At 31.2% G+C, this 16,146-nt stretch overlaps 1 protein-coding gene across 2 annotated transcripts; it reads left to right on the top strand.

Annotated features, from left to right (window-relative positions):
- Positions 1-3,628: 3,628 nt before the first annotated feature.
- LOC107263636 lies at positions 3,629-16,079 on the top strand. 2 transcript variants are annotated; one of them, XM_015731056.2, is made up of 8 exons: positions 3,629-7,383; positions 10,427-10,588; positions 12,950-13,324; positions 13,410-14,104; positions 14,168-14,354; positions 14,459-14,704; positions 15,020-15,254; positions 15,362-16,079. In XM_015731056.2, the coding sequence occupies exons 1-8, from the start codon at positions 4,804-4,806 to the stop codon at positions 15,397-15,399; spliced, it is 4,518 nt and encodes a 1,505-aa protein (XP_015586542.1). In that variant the 5' UTR covers positions 3,629-4,803; the 3' UTR covers positions 15,400-16,079. The 2 variants fall into 2 exon arrangements, with proteins under 2 accessions (XP_015586542.1, XP_015586543.1); XM_015731057.2 differs by lacking the exon at positions 10,427-10,588.
- Positions 16,080-16,146: the final 67 nt, after the last annotated feature.

Genomic DNA, 16,146 nt, shown 5'->3' with positions numbered 1-16,146 from the left:
GGATTGTTCAAATCTTACATTGAAAATTTTATTATTTTTCGGTCCGTAGTAATACCTTAAGCCGAATCTCAGAACGTGTACTTTCATTTGCTTGGAGATGTAGATTTTTGGGTTCTGTAATCACCATTAGAGAAAGGTTACGGACTAACTATTACAGGAAGAGAAAGTAATTACAAAATTCAAACATCACGCGACTTCTGTTCCAATTCACATACTCAAGTATAATTTGAACACCTAATTCACGTATAATGTATCGTATAAGTTTTCTTTACACGTAACCTTACCTAGAAATTAGTAAAATACGTAAAATATAAAAGTTCTTCAATGTATTTACGCCAATCTTGACCGAAATTCGAATTATTGAGAATTTCATTCAAAATCACTGTGCACTTTTATGCACATTTACAATCCGTCGTTTTGGCACTATGTATTTTATTATTTAACTGTAATAATTGCAATTATTTGGAACAGTTGATCACAGTAACGGCAATTGAAGAAACTGATTCCCCAGGCGTCTGTCGGTAAGCTAGTTTGACTTTATCGTTCACTGAAGAGGTAAATAGATTGGACACTTACGAGATATGGTTACGGCATGAACTTGGATATTGCGGACACCTAAAAATAGATTTTACCAATTGAAGTACTATCTATAGATAAATATTCTACATATCATAATATTGAGGCATAGGATACACGGGCATGTCTAATTTATTTACATTCAGTCAAACATTTGGTACACGTTTTTAAAACTACAGAATTCCCAGTGGAAAAGGAAATATCACTTTGCAGTAGTTGGGCCACTAATTACAAGTTTCCAATCACTTGAATATGGTTATAAAGTACATAAAAGGCAAAATTTTGTCAGGCAAAATTAGTACTCTCACGGTTTTCAACTAACCAGAACAGTAATAAGAATTCTTATATATCGTTTTAATGCATCACATTCTCTTATGATCCTAGATATGAGGATATATCAATTACATACAGACTGTCTTACTAAAATAATTCCAATGAGTTTAGAAGTTATGTATCAAATATGCTCAAGTTTAATATAAACTAATATAAACTAAAGGCTGCCTTAGTGCCCAAGAAATGGGCATCGTAGATAGTGCATTCCATCCTGTGTTCTAATTTTTAACTGACTCCAAATTTAAATACGACTTTATAGATCTTTCAAATATGTAAATTATTACCAGACCAATTATAGATTTCGTTATTAATCTACGTAGCGGTATCGCATATATTTATAAAAAATGAATGAATATTAATAAATCTTGACAATAACATAAATAGTTTTTATCAAAAAACTACGAAAGTACATACCTTATGATATTTAAATTGTAACAATTTTGTTGTACCATTAAAAATTAGAATAAGTATCAAGGATGGGATACTTTGTATGTGTGTATACATACGATTCAGCATAACTGACAAATAATACATTGCATTGCTCAATTATATTCAGATTATTCAATTAATCTTTTAAGAACGCATGAAACTTGTGTATAAATAAGCCAGTATTTTGCATTGCGGTAAAGAATGAAGACATTAACAATACTGTAAAACGTACGTGGAACTGATACTATTAATTATTATCCGTTTCAGATTTGTATCATAGAACAACCAGAAGAAATTCACGTGGTGCCGTACTTATCTTTCAGTACTGATTTCAGTAGTAAGCACAAAGTAATAGTTACATAGCGGCAATGCAATACTAATTTCCTATTCAATAAGATAATAATCACGTATATTCGATGTTTTATAGTTATTACATCTTTCAATATGAAATTTCGACATTATCGACATGAAACTGTTACTCTGTATTTGCTGGAAAGAACATTCCGTCCAAATATTATAAAACTTGATTACCGTACTTTCATAGTTTTTAATTATCCATTTGTCGTAAAAGAACATGAGAATCTCGAAGCCAATCGACATCCATCATATAATGTCAGTTATTTATCGATAGGATTATTACTGAATGACAAAATTGTTTGATATGTAGCAATCAGAAATTGTTTAATTAGTATCCATATTTATTGTGAGTACACGCAGAGAGACTTATATTGTAAATTACCGAAATTACAAAAGGATTGTATGTGCTACACTGATCCATGACAGAGATGTAGAATTTAGATACGTTATTCGTAAAAAGTATAAAATGGAAATATGTGGAAAAATATTTTTTTTCGGAAACCGATTGTATACACAATATATAAATTAAATTAATATGCACAATATGTAAAATGAAACTTGAAAACGAATTATACAAAATATTTCTTAATGAATCACGTGCAATTTGGGAAATCGTGCATTTGAAACTCTTGTTCTATATGGTTAAGAGAAGGTTATTCATTGTTTCGAATAATTGAGAATGAGATCTTCATTATTACACAAATTGGGAGAAATTAATTTAAACAAAACAAAAAATTCGTATCTTCTCGTAACCATGTCCACGTCCATTTTCGTAATATATTGTTTTTCACTATTTTAGTTAAGGAGTAATTAATATTTTTTTAAATACTTTGATACCAAACTATAGGACCAACATGTAAAATCTATTTGGAAAAGAATACAAAAAAAATAATACTTTGACACTTTACTCCTTGAAGTCATTTAGTGGCGAAGTACAAAACTTACAACATGCTTTCATTGTTTCATCTCTATGTACCTATGTGCTGCAGATATAACAAAACTATTGTAAAAATATCAAAAAATATCAATATCAAAAAACAATGTCAAGAGATTGCAAATAAAAACATTACTCTTTTTGAAACGTGTAATCATTATTTTAGTACAATATCATTTAAGCGTTAAACTAATATCATAATAATATGTCCAATAAATTGTCAAATATTAAAAAATAATTTTCAATACTGACTAGTAAATACAAAAAGTCGATTTAACCTTTGAATAGGTTCGATGAATTAATTCATGAATGATTTAATTCATGAATTAAAAAGGAAGTGAAGGAACTAAAGGAAGGAAGTGGGTCCAAAAACGGGATGATTTCATTCAGGTATCAGTAATGACTTCAAAATGATTGGTATCATTTTTGGTACTCCGTGCAATTAAGAGCTAATGCAATATATTAATAACCAGTGCAAAATTATTCTGCACTGGGAAAGGCATGCCGAAAGTTGCTATGATTTAGTTTCATGCTGTACGCTTGCCTTTCTGCGACTCGATCTGTGTGGTTTCATATGGTACCACATGTGATACCATCTACATATAGTCATATATGATCAAATAAAATGTCATATTGTATGATGGACAGATATATTTGATATATAATTCAATATAATTCATGTATAAACTTGTTCGATCTTATCTAAAATACCTCTTTTTTTTATTACAATTTAAATTATACCATACTATTGAATTTTAGTGGTACATTACTTTTTATCTGAGGATTAAGGCAATACAATCAGTATGAGAATAGATCGAATAACTTATCTAGATGATGTAAGATTGATTATCTGAACACTTGTTCTCATGTCAGTGACGTCCCTCCTATAACAAAATGTAACAGGATTTCAAGCACCCATGGGCGTCGAGCTGTGTGAACTACTAACGAACCGTCGATTGTGTCGGAGCTTCAAGATTTTATGAGCGTTAGTATTGATATCGCAAATTCAATTAACGTACTGTATTCACCGTTCGTTACACTTATACACATGCTTCTTTAACTATTCAGCATTAACGCTCAACGGTCACGACCTTTTTAATCGAATTTACGTTGTGAGTCTTAACCAGTAGCGCGAACACTGCAAATAGCAACGCCTTAGTTATCATCCCATGGATTCAATTTCATTTGACGGGTGCAGTCGTCCTTGAGCTAGCAAACGTGTGATTTCTTAATGATCTAAGCTTGCCATATACTAGCTTTAATTTCAAAAGTTGCAATAATTCTGGTAATTTAGATCAGCATTACGGTGATCGTCGTGTAAGAGCCTATGTGTGGACAGTGAAATTTGGGAAAAAAATACTATTACATAACTAGACATAAAACGTAAACAAGTTTATCCATGCAGTGAATGGTGTATTGTGTCTTGATATAAAATGAAGAATTTATTGTGAATGATTCATACGAATTATAAGACACGTGTCATCAATATTTTCCCTTAATTGGCAGAACCATTTGTCAGACAGTCAAGCGAAAAAATATATATTTGAACAGTATATCTGAAAGTCAACAGGTTGCAAGAAAAACGAGGGAAAGTGGTCATTTTTGCAATGGAAATCGCATTCGTAGATCTTGAAGTACATATTTGCAAGTTTAAAGTCGTTGCTGTGTAAATGTTGATCGAAACAAACTATAAAATTCACATTTCTTACGATGCGATAACAACGTAGTAGAATACATACATAACCTGAAATGTGTCAGTAGAAGTGCAACAGGTGTCGTTTGGCTATAAAATTAAACGATAGATCATACAAGCAAATTTGAATCTTAATGAAATGTACATTATTATTATAAAATGAACTATTGTCAGAAATGTACAAATTGTCTTAACGTGGCATAGTAACTTTCACGGCGGAAAGCATTTAAGAAGAACAATAGTAAATTTGATTTATTAGGTTAAAAGTTGATTACCGTGTACTTACGTCTTTAGGAAAAATGGTGCAAAAACTGTAGTTGCATTCAATTCTCATTCAACATAGTTAACTCTTACAATAAATTAAAAATAGTTGGTGTTTTTATAGCATTGAATTAATGCTTTCTACAATTGATTGAAGATAAATCAAATAATTTTAATGTTCAGACGTTTTACGATCTCATAATCTGTGTTTGGACTCAGGATGTCTTACATTCAACGAGAAAATACCAATAGAGTAAATATAATAAAACAGAGGTTTGAGCAAAGCCCTGAAAAAAAGCTGGAAGACAATCTTAAATCTACACATGATGACAAGAAAGAGCAGCTGCGCAGAACTTTGAGTGCTTCACCCATTAAAACAAAAAAAAATTTTAAACTTAATGTTTCAAGACAATTGTCTAACCCCAGTAGAAATATAAAACGTACACCAGCCTTTAGGGGTGATAAGTTAGCAAGGACAAAAAATCTGAATTCTCCTACAAAAGAAAAATTGGTATCTATTGTTGATAAGAATGTTAAACTCTTTGAAGAGAAACCTGAATATGGAAAAATTGGCAATGTAAAGAAGAAAGTGAGAAATGCAGCAACCAATAAATACGAATCTGTTGATGCTAGCATTGATACTGTTGATTGTAATGAAACTCAGGAGATTAGTGATATAAAATGGACATCCGATATTAGGCAGGAAACTTTTTCTGAACATAAACAAATACCTAAGGATATTAACAATTTAAATGAGATGTGGTCTGAAGATGATATGAATAAAAAAATGCTTCAAATATTTTCCAAAAAGTCAACACCATGTAAAGACTCTGTTCGTACAACTGTTATATCAAGACATACAAATATTTCTCCAAATTATTGTACTCAATATGAATTGGATAACGTCTGTAGGAAATCTGAAATGTGTGAATCTCGTACAAAGCAAAATTCTATCGATGATAAAAAGCAAAACTATTTACAACCTAATAAGTTCTTAAAGAATGGAGTGGAATATACAAGGGTCATAAAACCCAAAATAAAATCCGTATTAGCGGATACAACAAGCAACCATAGTTATTCACAAACTCATTGTAGAAATGAAAATAATATTTTAGATATCAGAGAAGACTTGTCCAGACGAAAATTTGATAAATTGGGTGCACTGAATAATGAATCTTCAAAGAAGATTAAATTATGTAGAGTGGAATCAAGTGAAATCAATACACCTGAAAATGTAATGCAAAACATGTTACAAATCAAACAGACGCACGAAAGTTTGAATATCGAGACACATTCAGTTAAAGAAACAGAAAAAGAGCCATTATCAATTACTAATTCAGAAGAAAGGTTTGGTGTGAAATTGACAGATACTTTGAAGGCGGCATTAAAAGCACCGTTACCTAAAGGTCCTCCACCAAAGAAACCGCCGCGAACTTTTGCTCACAGTCCGACTGATCTTGATCATTCTCTGTTTCATAATCACAATGAAACTAATAAGCCACAAGAAAAATTAGAAAATCACACGATAGTCTCTTCATTTGGAAATACTTCTACTGAATTATCCAGTGATACCAAACACGTTATTAATAGCTTTCTACATAGCATAAAAATCAATAACGGTGATGAATCTATAACAGATTCGTCTTTGAAAGATGCTGATTGGTATACAACTAGTTTTTTACACGGTAAAAGAAACTCCTCCCAGCAATTGCAAAAGCAGTTGGCAACTGAAAACAAGAATATTGACAATGAGAACCTTGTGCCCTTTATCACAGACATATCTAAAACAAGTCCGACGTGCATAAATAAATCTAAATTTGACGATATGATTCTGGAAACTCATTTATTAGAAAACAGAACTTTAGTTGTGGAAAGACGAAAATTAAATGATGACCAACAACCAAAAGCTGATAAAAGTTCAGAAGTAAGAAGTAACGATCCAAGTTCCTCACCAGCTACAATTTGTAATGATACAATGTCTTTGGACCAAAACAAAATTATTTCTCAGTCGTCAAGAAAGTTTCAAAGTTCCACACCAATGTCTGAAAACAGCACCAAATTACGAGCAAGTCGCGATTCGAAGAAAATGTTAGAAAAACTAGAAAGTGTTTTAATTCAACATCAAAAAGCTCTTGGACCAAAGGTCATTGTACCACGAAAAGAAAAATTAACTGACGTTAGATCCAAGTTGCAAACTGATTTCGAATGCGATATTGAAAGCGATATATTTTGCGGTAAAAATGATTCAGAAAAAAGAATATTTACATCTGATCGAGAAGTACAAAATACAAGAGTGTTGGGCTCATTACCTAAAATTCCAGATTCTCCATGTAGGAGGAATTTCACTTTTGATTGTTTGCCTTCATTAAATTGTGCTAGTTCAACCGTGTATGAGCAGATAAAAAATCCTGATTTTAAAACGTACTTGGCAGACGGAAAATCAACTTCCTTGGAAAGGTCTGGCAACTTTTATGCGAAACCTGGAGGTTTACAAAAAAATTCGACTTTTTATTTGCACTCTAGTAACGACGAAATTTATGACACGTTGTTGGCAAGTCCTGCTTCAAAGAGATTATCTACTGAATTAACAACATTCACTGATGTCACTAAACACCAGCCCACGACATTTAAACATGAGGAACATGTGTACGCTGAACCGTTTACGTTCGATAACAACTCTGGTATCGATATTACAGGATATGGAAAATTATTGCACAAAAATCACGATTTCTTATTAAGAAACGAACAGGCAGGGGCATTAAGGACGAACAACACAAAGGAAACTGAATTACATTACATGGTAAGGGAAAAAATAGTATATTTTTCCTTTTCAACAGCGTTCATTATATATTATATATTATTTTATCGTACATGGAGCTATATGCCAGACACACCATATATGTATAATAAAAATATATACGTATATTATGAAACTGGAATGGTGCATGTAATATAAATTATATTATGGTATGCTTATACAATATAATTTTGTATATTTACTACATAAACAAAACATAAGTTGTTACATATACGTAAACTCGCGTATTTGATATTTATACGAAATGGTTTTAATTTGTGTTATTTCTTTTATCATGCAATTTTTGAATTTCTTTATTTTAAAACAACATTATACGCGACAAGAAAATTAAAAATCACATAATAACAATGGTTATTACGAATATCTTAAACAAGCAATCACTAGAATCCAAACAGATTAATAAATTATGTCCTTCAATTGTGAGTGGAAAATCAATTATAACATTAGAAAATATGAAAAGTGTATCTTGTTTAATCAAAAAAATTTAATTTTCTATTGAAAAATTATTTTAATCAGGTAAAATGAAGATTTTTATTTTTATCCATCTATAGTATCACTATGGTGTATTAAATATGAGCCGACAGTGCTGAGACCATTGTTGTGTCTCTTGGTCGAATGCATTCAATAAGGAAAGACAACGATGCTCTCAGCGAGCTCTTAAAACCGCAAGAGCGAATAGGTCCTATGTTTCTTCTAAGATGGACATAATTTTCTAACATATACAACAAATTTAAAATTTGAAATATTATAAAAAATCAGATGGAACTATCCATCAGAAATGAAGTATATAATATTTTCGAGGTTATCTTTTTTTACTCTATCGTTAAAACATCTGCAATATTATTGTATACTTTGTATATTATAGTTCACTCTCAAAACTTAGCTTACCGTTATTATTCTAGATAGAGTACTCTAACTGCATACGCCATAAATATATGTATAATAAAACCACCAATTAGCCTAATGTGAGAAATCTTTGGATTATTCATCGTCGCTCATAAAGTTCAAACTACAGTATACATGCTCAAATTATTGTTCTTTCACTGTAATCAATTTTAATGAAAGACATGCTATTTTTAGTTCACAAACCACTTTAGTTCATTACTTTTTAGAAAGTTATCATCCTAATTCATAATTGTAATTCAACAACCTATGATTTTCTTATCATCGAAGGGAAACAAAATTGACTAAGTCGTCCAATAATAGTTTGAATGATAACAAAATTTCTGATTTTTCCGGACCATGAAAATCGAAGGTGAATTTTAAGAGCAAAGTGTGGGATTGAAGTATGGGCAGAAACCTGCGTGTATTCCACGTATACTATTTTTAGCAAAGAGCAGACTGTAGAAGGCCAACTTTACTTTGCCTTATTGATCCATGGGAAGCTATTCCACTGGAAAGCAGTTCGATGTTAGCTCTTAGAGTAAAACATGCTTAAAGACCATCTTCTCAAAACGTGACATTTTTAAAATCAGTGACATTCTATGATGAACAGTTTTTCGACTCTAACAATGGCGCTGGTGTCTCTTACATTTTGTATAGCGTCATACATTTGTTTGTAACGCATTTGCATGCGCCTAGTTGCAGAAAAACGATATCTCTTCCAGTGTAAAATATCGTGTATATATACACACATTTATTGTGATTTCTGTTTGTTTTGCTGTAAAAAATGCAAGGTTTTGATATGATCGCGATCAATATTTATTAGTGGACAAAAAGAAGGATATCAATGCGATTGAGAATTATGCAGAAGAATTACAAATCTATGCTGTTACTATTTAATTTGTGAATGTTATCTGTGCTGACAACTAAGAGTCTGTTTGATATGATAGCGGTATTTAAAAAGATTTCAATGTTTCTTTCACGAAATCAGACAGACATACATACTTCGCTTTTATTTTTATATAAAACTTAATTTCTTAAAATTTGAATTCATCGTGAATTTTATGATAAATTAGAACTTCTTGGAATTTACATCAAATTATCTACTATTAGAAAATTAATACTCGAGAATGTTTTAACTGCATTGTATACAGTTTTTTTACAGTATATTTTCTTTAATGAGATAGAGCAGGGAATATATGCACTCATATTTTCCTACATGAGAGAATGTAAAATATGAAAACAAAATATATCTATATTTTTTTTTGACTAATGCTATTTAAAAATCTATGAAAAATTAAAATGGTGCTATAAAAAAAACATAAGAAACTTTCTTAAAGATTTCAAATTAAAGTGAAGTGCGTACATAAAGCGATTTGCGATGTTCAGTAATTTTTATCAAAGTCGTAGTTCTGATAATTGTGACTGGGAAATACAGCTCATTCTGCTCTTAAGCTAACAATAAGTCACGGACACGCAGAATTGGCCTGAGAAAAATTCATGGAATTCGAAAGTTTTTTTCAATTTACGTAAGTTTGTGCTTATGCAAAAATACAGATGCTCCAGTCCTTTGGTTTCTTTAAATTCAATATTCTCTGGTTGGCTATACAGGTTTTATTTCAGTCCATGTTAATTTGGCCATAGGTATGAAGGATTGGATTGCGAGGAAAGCTATGGCATTAGAGAGTATTTTTTTTGTATAATTATATAAACGCAAACGTGCATACAATTGAGAATACATTAGCAATCAATTCAATTTCATATATCTATGACTATTTTATAATTTTCTGTGAATCTCGCTTGATTTTAGTGATAAAGAAGTTTTAAAAGGAATAGCTAAGAAATAAATAACTTTTCGATATCCAATTTTTTGACGTATGCAACGATTCGACACATTGGTTACGATTTTTTTCAATGATTGCTTTTAAATATTCCTTCTCTATGAATGTGGTAGTTGAAGATTGCGATAAATGTAATGTACATTGTAAAGTTCGAGTGTTTTACAATGTTCATGACTGAAAAGATTTATTATCGGCGGTATAAGCACCTAAATATATAACAATGAAGTCACGGGTGATCATATTGCGAAAGATGAATTAGTAAAAGTAATTGTCAATTAAAATGATTGTTGCATTTTTCGCAGTATACCCCAATTCAATCGTTGCTTCTGGCGCGCAAGAATAGTGAGATAGAAAATGAAATTGGCAGTTCGAAATATCAACCAAAAATGACTGATACTAAAACGTCACTCCCAAGATTTATCGACCTGATGGAACCGCCTCCAACGAAATTTGATAAGGCCAAGGTGATTTTTTAATGTTCACGCTTTTACTCAATCTGAGGGATCGACTTACGTAGATAAAAACTTTTTTTCTTCTATAGAGTCTATTGATGATTCGCACGATGGTTCTGGTGTTTGGATATTAAATAAAGCTCTTTACATTGTCTCTTTATGAGATCGATGCATTAACGGTGAAAGCATTTCGCTTTTTTCTTCTTTTTTTGATTCCTCAGAGAAAACTACATTCTTTTCTTATTTTATTATCAATTTCGTATAAAAAATTGTTGTTACTGACTTTTTGCACTAGTATATTGTTCCTGTTGTCTATTCTTTTTAAAGTGTCCTTATGCCTTTTGGTCTTTCTTTTTCTGCAGCTTCTTTGTCATGAGTAGCAATAGTTTATTTCTTCAGAATATGAATAATATAATTCTTTTTATTTAACAAAATTATAAATGTACTTTGATTAGTTAATTAAATTTTTGAAGAAATTTTAAGAGTTTCATCTTTAAGCTTAATGAAACTTAAATAAATTTTAGTTCAAGTTATACATTGCGTTTATTCCAGTCCAATCATTTTTAGCGGGTGACTAATTTCTATCGTCAATTCTGTACGTACTTATATCATTATTACTGCGACTGTAAATAGTGCATAATGAAGATATAAAGATAAAATGAACAATGGCAAGATATAAATAATGTTTCGTTTTTATGTCTTAACCCGTCAGCAGTCGCGTCACCTTTCGTAATACTAGACTCGCATGGGGATTGTAAAAACCTGCTTTTGTTAATGCAATATATTGATGATCAATGCAAAAATATTATTTTGCATTGGGAAATCTTGTTGTTTATATATATGTCCTGGAGATTTAATTTGTTTGTTAAATAATAAATAACTACCGAAAAATAATCATGCTAATAGCGTGAAAAATGAAACATCTGGGGTTTTTTTAGGTATTCACGCGAGTGTTAAAGTTGCAGTAATGTTGAGTAGCCAAGGGTCAATTATATCTAGCAAGATTAATTTGTCCTTATCTCTTGGAAATTTTCTCTGGGTTAAATGTAAAATATTTGTTTTATTTATCACGTAGTAGGTATTTTGTTGCAAATGTGTACTAAGCATAGATAAAATATTCAGTGCAAAACGAAACGTTTTCGGTTTCATTAGAATTGTATTAATTTGTATCGATAGTCAGTAATATAGTCAATTAATCAAATGTTATAAGTATAAAACTTAAAATAAATAATAAATAATCCGAGAAACGTAGTGAGAATTTACATTAGAAATAGGTAACATAACAGGACATTGTTAACTATTAAATATCAAGTTCAAATACTATTGATAAAAAATGCTACGTTTATAATAAATATCTGCGGCAACGGCAATAAGCTAATACAAAATTTACAATTTATTACATCTAAAACGATATTCCATTAAATCGGTCTATATTTTTTCGAAAAAAAGGTACAATAAACAGGAAACTGTCCGTGATACCGTAACGTGTGACTCACATGGCTTCTCAGGAAAGTCCCACGTATTGGTTCAGTATTTCTTTTTGTAAGATACTCATCGCACGAACTTCCTCCTGGATCTCTCGTGTGCTATAACTCCTTTGGAAATGTACAAATATGCTACTCGTATGTGGTGACTGTGTTGTACGACAATGTAGAAATTTATTCAGTTTCCGTGTCCGATGACTGACGTTCAATCTATTGCTACGGTAGAGATATTATGTGACGTCACAGTAATTATTTAAGGTTTTGTAGCAAAGTTTGACTCAGTGGAATATCGGTATGCATAAATTCAAATTTAATGCACAACTATAGTTACAGAGAAATATGTCAAACATCAGATTCTAGAACGTGATGACAGCAAATACATAGAATAATACATATAATGAAGTTTATTATCGTTTCCTGAAATTATGTAAATACTTGATTTTGTATTTATATTGTTCTCATTAATATTTTGCCATGTATTAAGTTTTACTACATTTTATGTTGTTTGCCAATCGAGTTATGGTGTAGTGCATGTAAGGTACAATTTTATTAGTTATAGATGTATCATTTGTATAAATTACTTTAGAGTGTTAGAGGTTTAAAACATAAAAAACTATACGTTTATTAGAATGCCACATGTATAATAATGAAATGTGGTTTATCTTAGTAAGCTTATCTGTAGTAAGGTGTATTAAAATAGTCCTCTTCTTTTTAATTCTTCATTCATACTCGATTAACAGAACATCTTAGGAAGATTTTATTAATGTCTATTCTTTATTGCTTCGCACAATTTCTTATTCACTAATTCTTTTGTTATTTGTCCTTCATTTATGTTCACTAGCAAAGTATATTATATCTTCGAAATAATTATTTGGTTTTGCTTCTTCAGATAGAACAACTCCTTGATCAAGCTTTTGGAGAGCCTGTAATGGCTGGTGCGGAAACTCCAACAGACTCAAATACATCATCGGATACAGATTCTGTTGCATCAACTCTCTCACTGACAGATGAGCTTTTAACGTTCAATGAAAAGCTAAAATTATTTAAGGAACGAGAAAATATTCCACGATCTGCAAAGGATGACCTTCACCGTAGCTTGACAGAAAAGAGGAAGCACTATGTACGAAATGTATCCTCCAAGTATTCGGAGAAAAGAGAAGGTTCAGTTACTGATAGACGAGACAAACTCTTCGAAGTGTGCTTACTTGTTGAATTAAACCTCAGTACCAGAAAGCCTTACATCAAAGATAAATATCCCATTTATGTAAGTGCTATGTAATAATTTAATTGATAACATTAATACATAATCAAAATCATACTTTTTACAATATTATATATATTTTTCGTAGGTAAATACACCAGCATGGATAGAGAACTTTTGTTTCCCAGATGCCTCTGATTGGCCTCCATCAGACTCAGATCAAAATCAAGCCTACTCATTAGTTCTTACCGATGAAAAAGGTAATCGGCGCTATGGATATTGCTACCGTGTCAAGCCGGAAGGTGGTCCAATATTACCACTAGCATATTGTCTCATCACAAATACAAGAGCAAGTGGCTTCTATTACAAAATATTACACGAATTGGATATAAGACATGGATTCCCAGATAGACAAAGACGGAGTTTCATAGAGGAGCTCTATAACAGTCCCATGCCTTTACCTGGACATGGAATCACAATAAAATGGGATGAAGCTGAAGTACTTGTTGTACCTTCTTTAAGAGAAAATGGGCTAAGTAACAATAACAATGATGTTGAAACAAAGTTTACAAATTCCAATGGAGAGAGTTACAATACTGCACCACCAGCTGTTGACATAAGCTCAGTTTTGTTGAGGGCAGAAAGATCAGAAATCGATAAAATTATAGATGCATTCACTGATTTAGATGTGAAGGAAACATTCATAACACGACCAGGTGACCACAGATTAGAGGAAAGAGACATGAGTCAGTTGTTTGATGCTCTCTCTGTCAAGGTATTAATCGTTCTATTTGGGAGCTTGTTACTAGAGCGTAAAGTCGTTCTAACATGCAACAAATTAAGGTTAGTTTTTGCAAGAATTCTATACTTAAATTTAAGAAAAATGAATATCCTTGAATTTTTCAGCAAATTGTCATCTTGTGTAGAAGCATTACAGAGTTTACTATACCCTTTCACTTGGCCACACACCTTTATACCCGTTCTTCCTGATATTCCTGGACTTCCAGAAATTTTGCAAGCACCACTGCCATTTGTCATTGGTATTTTGAAATCGAAAAATGGTGATGGAATTGAGATTACTACTTTCGAAAATGTAAGTAACCGATTTGCAAGATAAAGAATCATCAAAATTAAAATGTTTATATTTCTATTGCCTTTTTTACTTGTATTTATGTTGGTCTTATTACGTTTTCACAGGGCATTGTAGTCGATCTAGACACCTCTAAAATAACGTTTGCTGTTGGGGACGAATCATCGATATTACCAAGTAGATTTCAAAAAGGCTTAAGATCAGCTCTTCACGTGGTGTCCAGCACAACAAAGACGGGTGAAGGAATTAAGAACTTTCTTGTGTCTGAAGCATTTTTAAGGGTGTTTGTGGAATCGTGTTCGCACTTCGGTTCTCATATAGTTGCACAAGAGAATGGAAAACTAGTATTCATGGTATGTTTATTAACGTATTTAAAACAAAAAATAAATATATTTGTATGAAGCAAAGATACAACATGTACTTCGGTAGTACAACTCTGTATACACGGTTATTCAGGACAGTTGCACCAACTCAAGTTATCATATCAACTTGATTTCTATAGTAGATAATGCAATACTTCCGAACAGCTCGCACAGCGCAGGTAGCTTTTGAAACATTTTTAATCTCGATTGCAATATTGTTGATTCACATTAAGTTAACGAAAGTTAACGAACTATTACGCGCTTAGAATTATTAAATTCTAATGATGTGTTACAAATTTGTTGTAGAAAGAATCTTTCGTAAATGCCGTTTCATCGAAATGTTTTAAATATTTTCTTGAATGGTTTGTGGAGACCACGATGTTCAATCAGTTCGTCCAAGACAATATTTCGAGAATGGAAGGAATATTGCCAAAAGAGAAGGATGACATGAAATTATTTCATCAAAGAGTGGCTGAATATCTTAAAGCGGCTGACAAGAATGCACAAACCAAAAAGAGTCATACAAAAAAAAAGACTTTAGGTAAGTTCTTTTGTAATATTTATTTAATAAAAAATATATTTTTTTATGTAATTTTAGAAGATAATAAAAATAATACATTATATATTTCTATATTTTATCATTTGTAGGAGATCGTTTGAAAGACTTAACTAATTTCAGCTCATAGTATGCATACTGAGTGAACATTTCCAAAAATATCTACCCAACGAAAGCGGTTATTCTGTATAGTAATACTGTTAATATATTAAGGTCCAAGATCGTATGATATAATCTCATAGGGAGGCAAATTGCAGCTTTAATTAGAGATATACGCGTTTATATTTTATTTCTGTACGAACTCCGGTTATATTATCAAGTCAGTGATTAGTATCTTACTTAAATAGTATCATTTTAAAAAATGTGAACAATGATATTTTATATAGATGCATGCTACTGTACTTATTTTCAGAGTCCTAATATTTTTGTGAGCAAATAATAGCATGCCGTATTTAGATTAAATGATTAATAGATGAAAAGTTGAAACTGACACGTGGCATTATAACAAATAAAAAGTGAGAATAATGCACTTACAAGTCAAGTATATTATATATTACAATGAACAGTACTATAGTGTATACAATACTTTGTATTAAAATTTTGCAAACTGACTATCAACGAATAACAACTTTCATTCGTTGCATGATATTTTTTGTTGAAACATTAAGGAGATACATTTTAGTTGGTGTCATCTTTTATTGCCATTTCTTATTTTAACTGTGATTATTTATTTGTACGCATTCATATCGTTCTATTCTCGAAATAGTTTGTACTATATGTTTATACCCGTGTTTGAAAATAAAATATTAATAGGAACAGGATCTCGTTACATATATGTAGTAATTATCTCTGCATGTAATGCAAAAAACATCCTAAT

Source organism: Cephus cinctus, unplaced genomic scaffold (genome assembly GCF_000341935.2).
Source record: "Cephus cinctus unplaced genomic scaffold, Ccin1 Ccin1_scaffold0160, whole genome shotgun sequence".
Taxonomy (NCBI): domain Eukaryota; kingdom Metazoa; phylum Arthropoda; class Insecta; order Hymenoptera; family Cephidae; genus Cephus; species Cephus cinctus.
This window is presented reverse-complemented; position numbering and strand designations above follow the sequence as displayed.

Coding starts and splice junctions, on each gene's coding strand:
- LOC107263636 (XM_015731056.2), top strand. CDS start 4,804: ATGTCTTACATTCAACGAGAAAATACCAATAGAGTAAATATAATAAAA. Junction 14,705..15,019: donor ATGGAAAACTAGTATTCATG/GTATGTTTATTA, acceptor AATTTGTTGTAG/AAAGAATCTTTCGTAAATGC. Junction 15,255..15,361: donor TACAAAAAAAAAGACTTTAG/GTAAGTTCTTTT, acceptor TATCATTTGTAG/GAGATCGTTTGAAAGACTTA.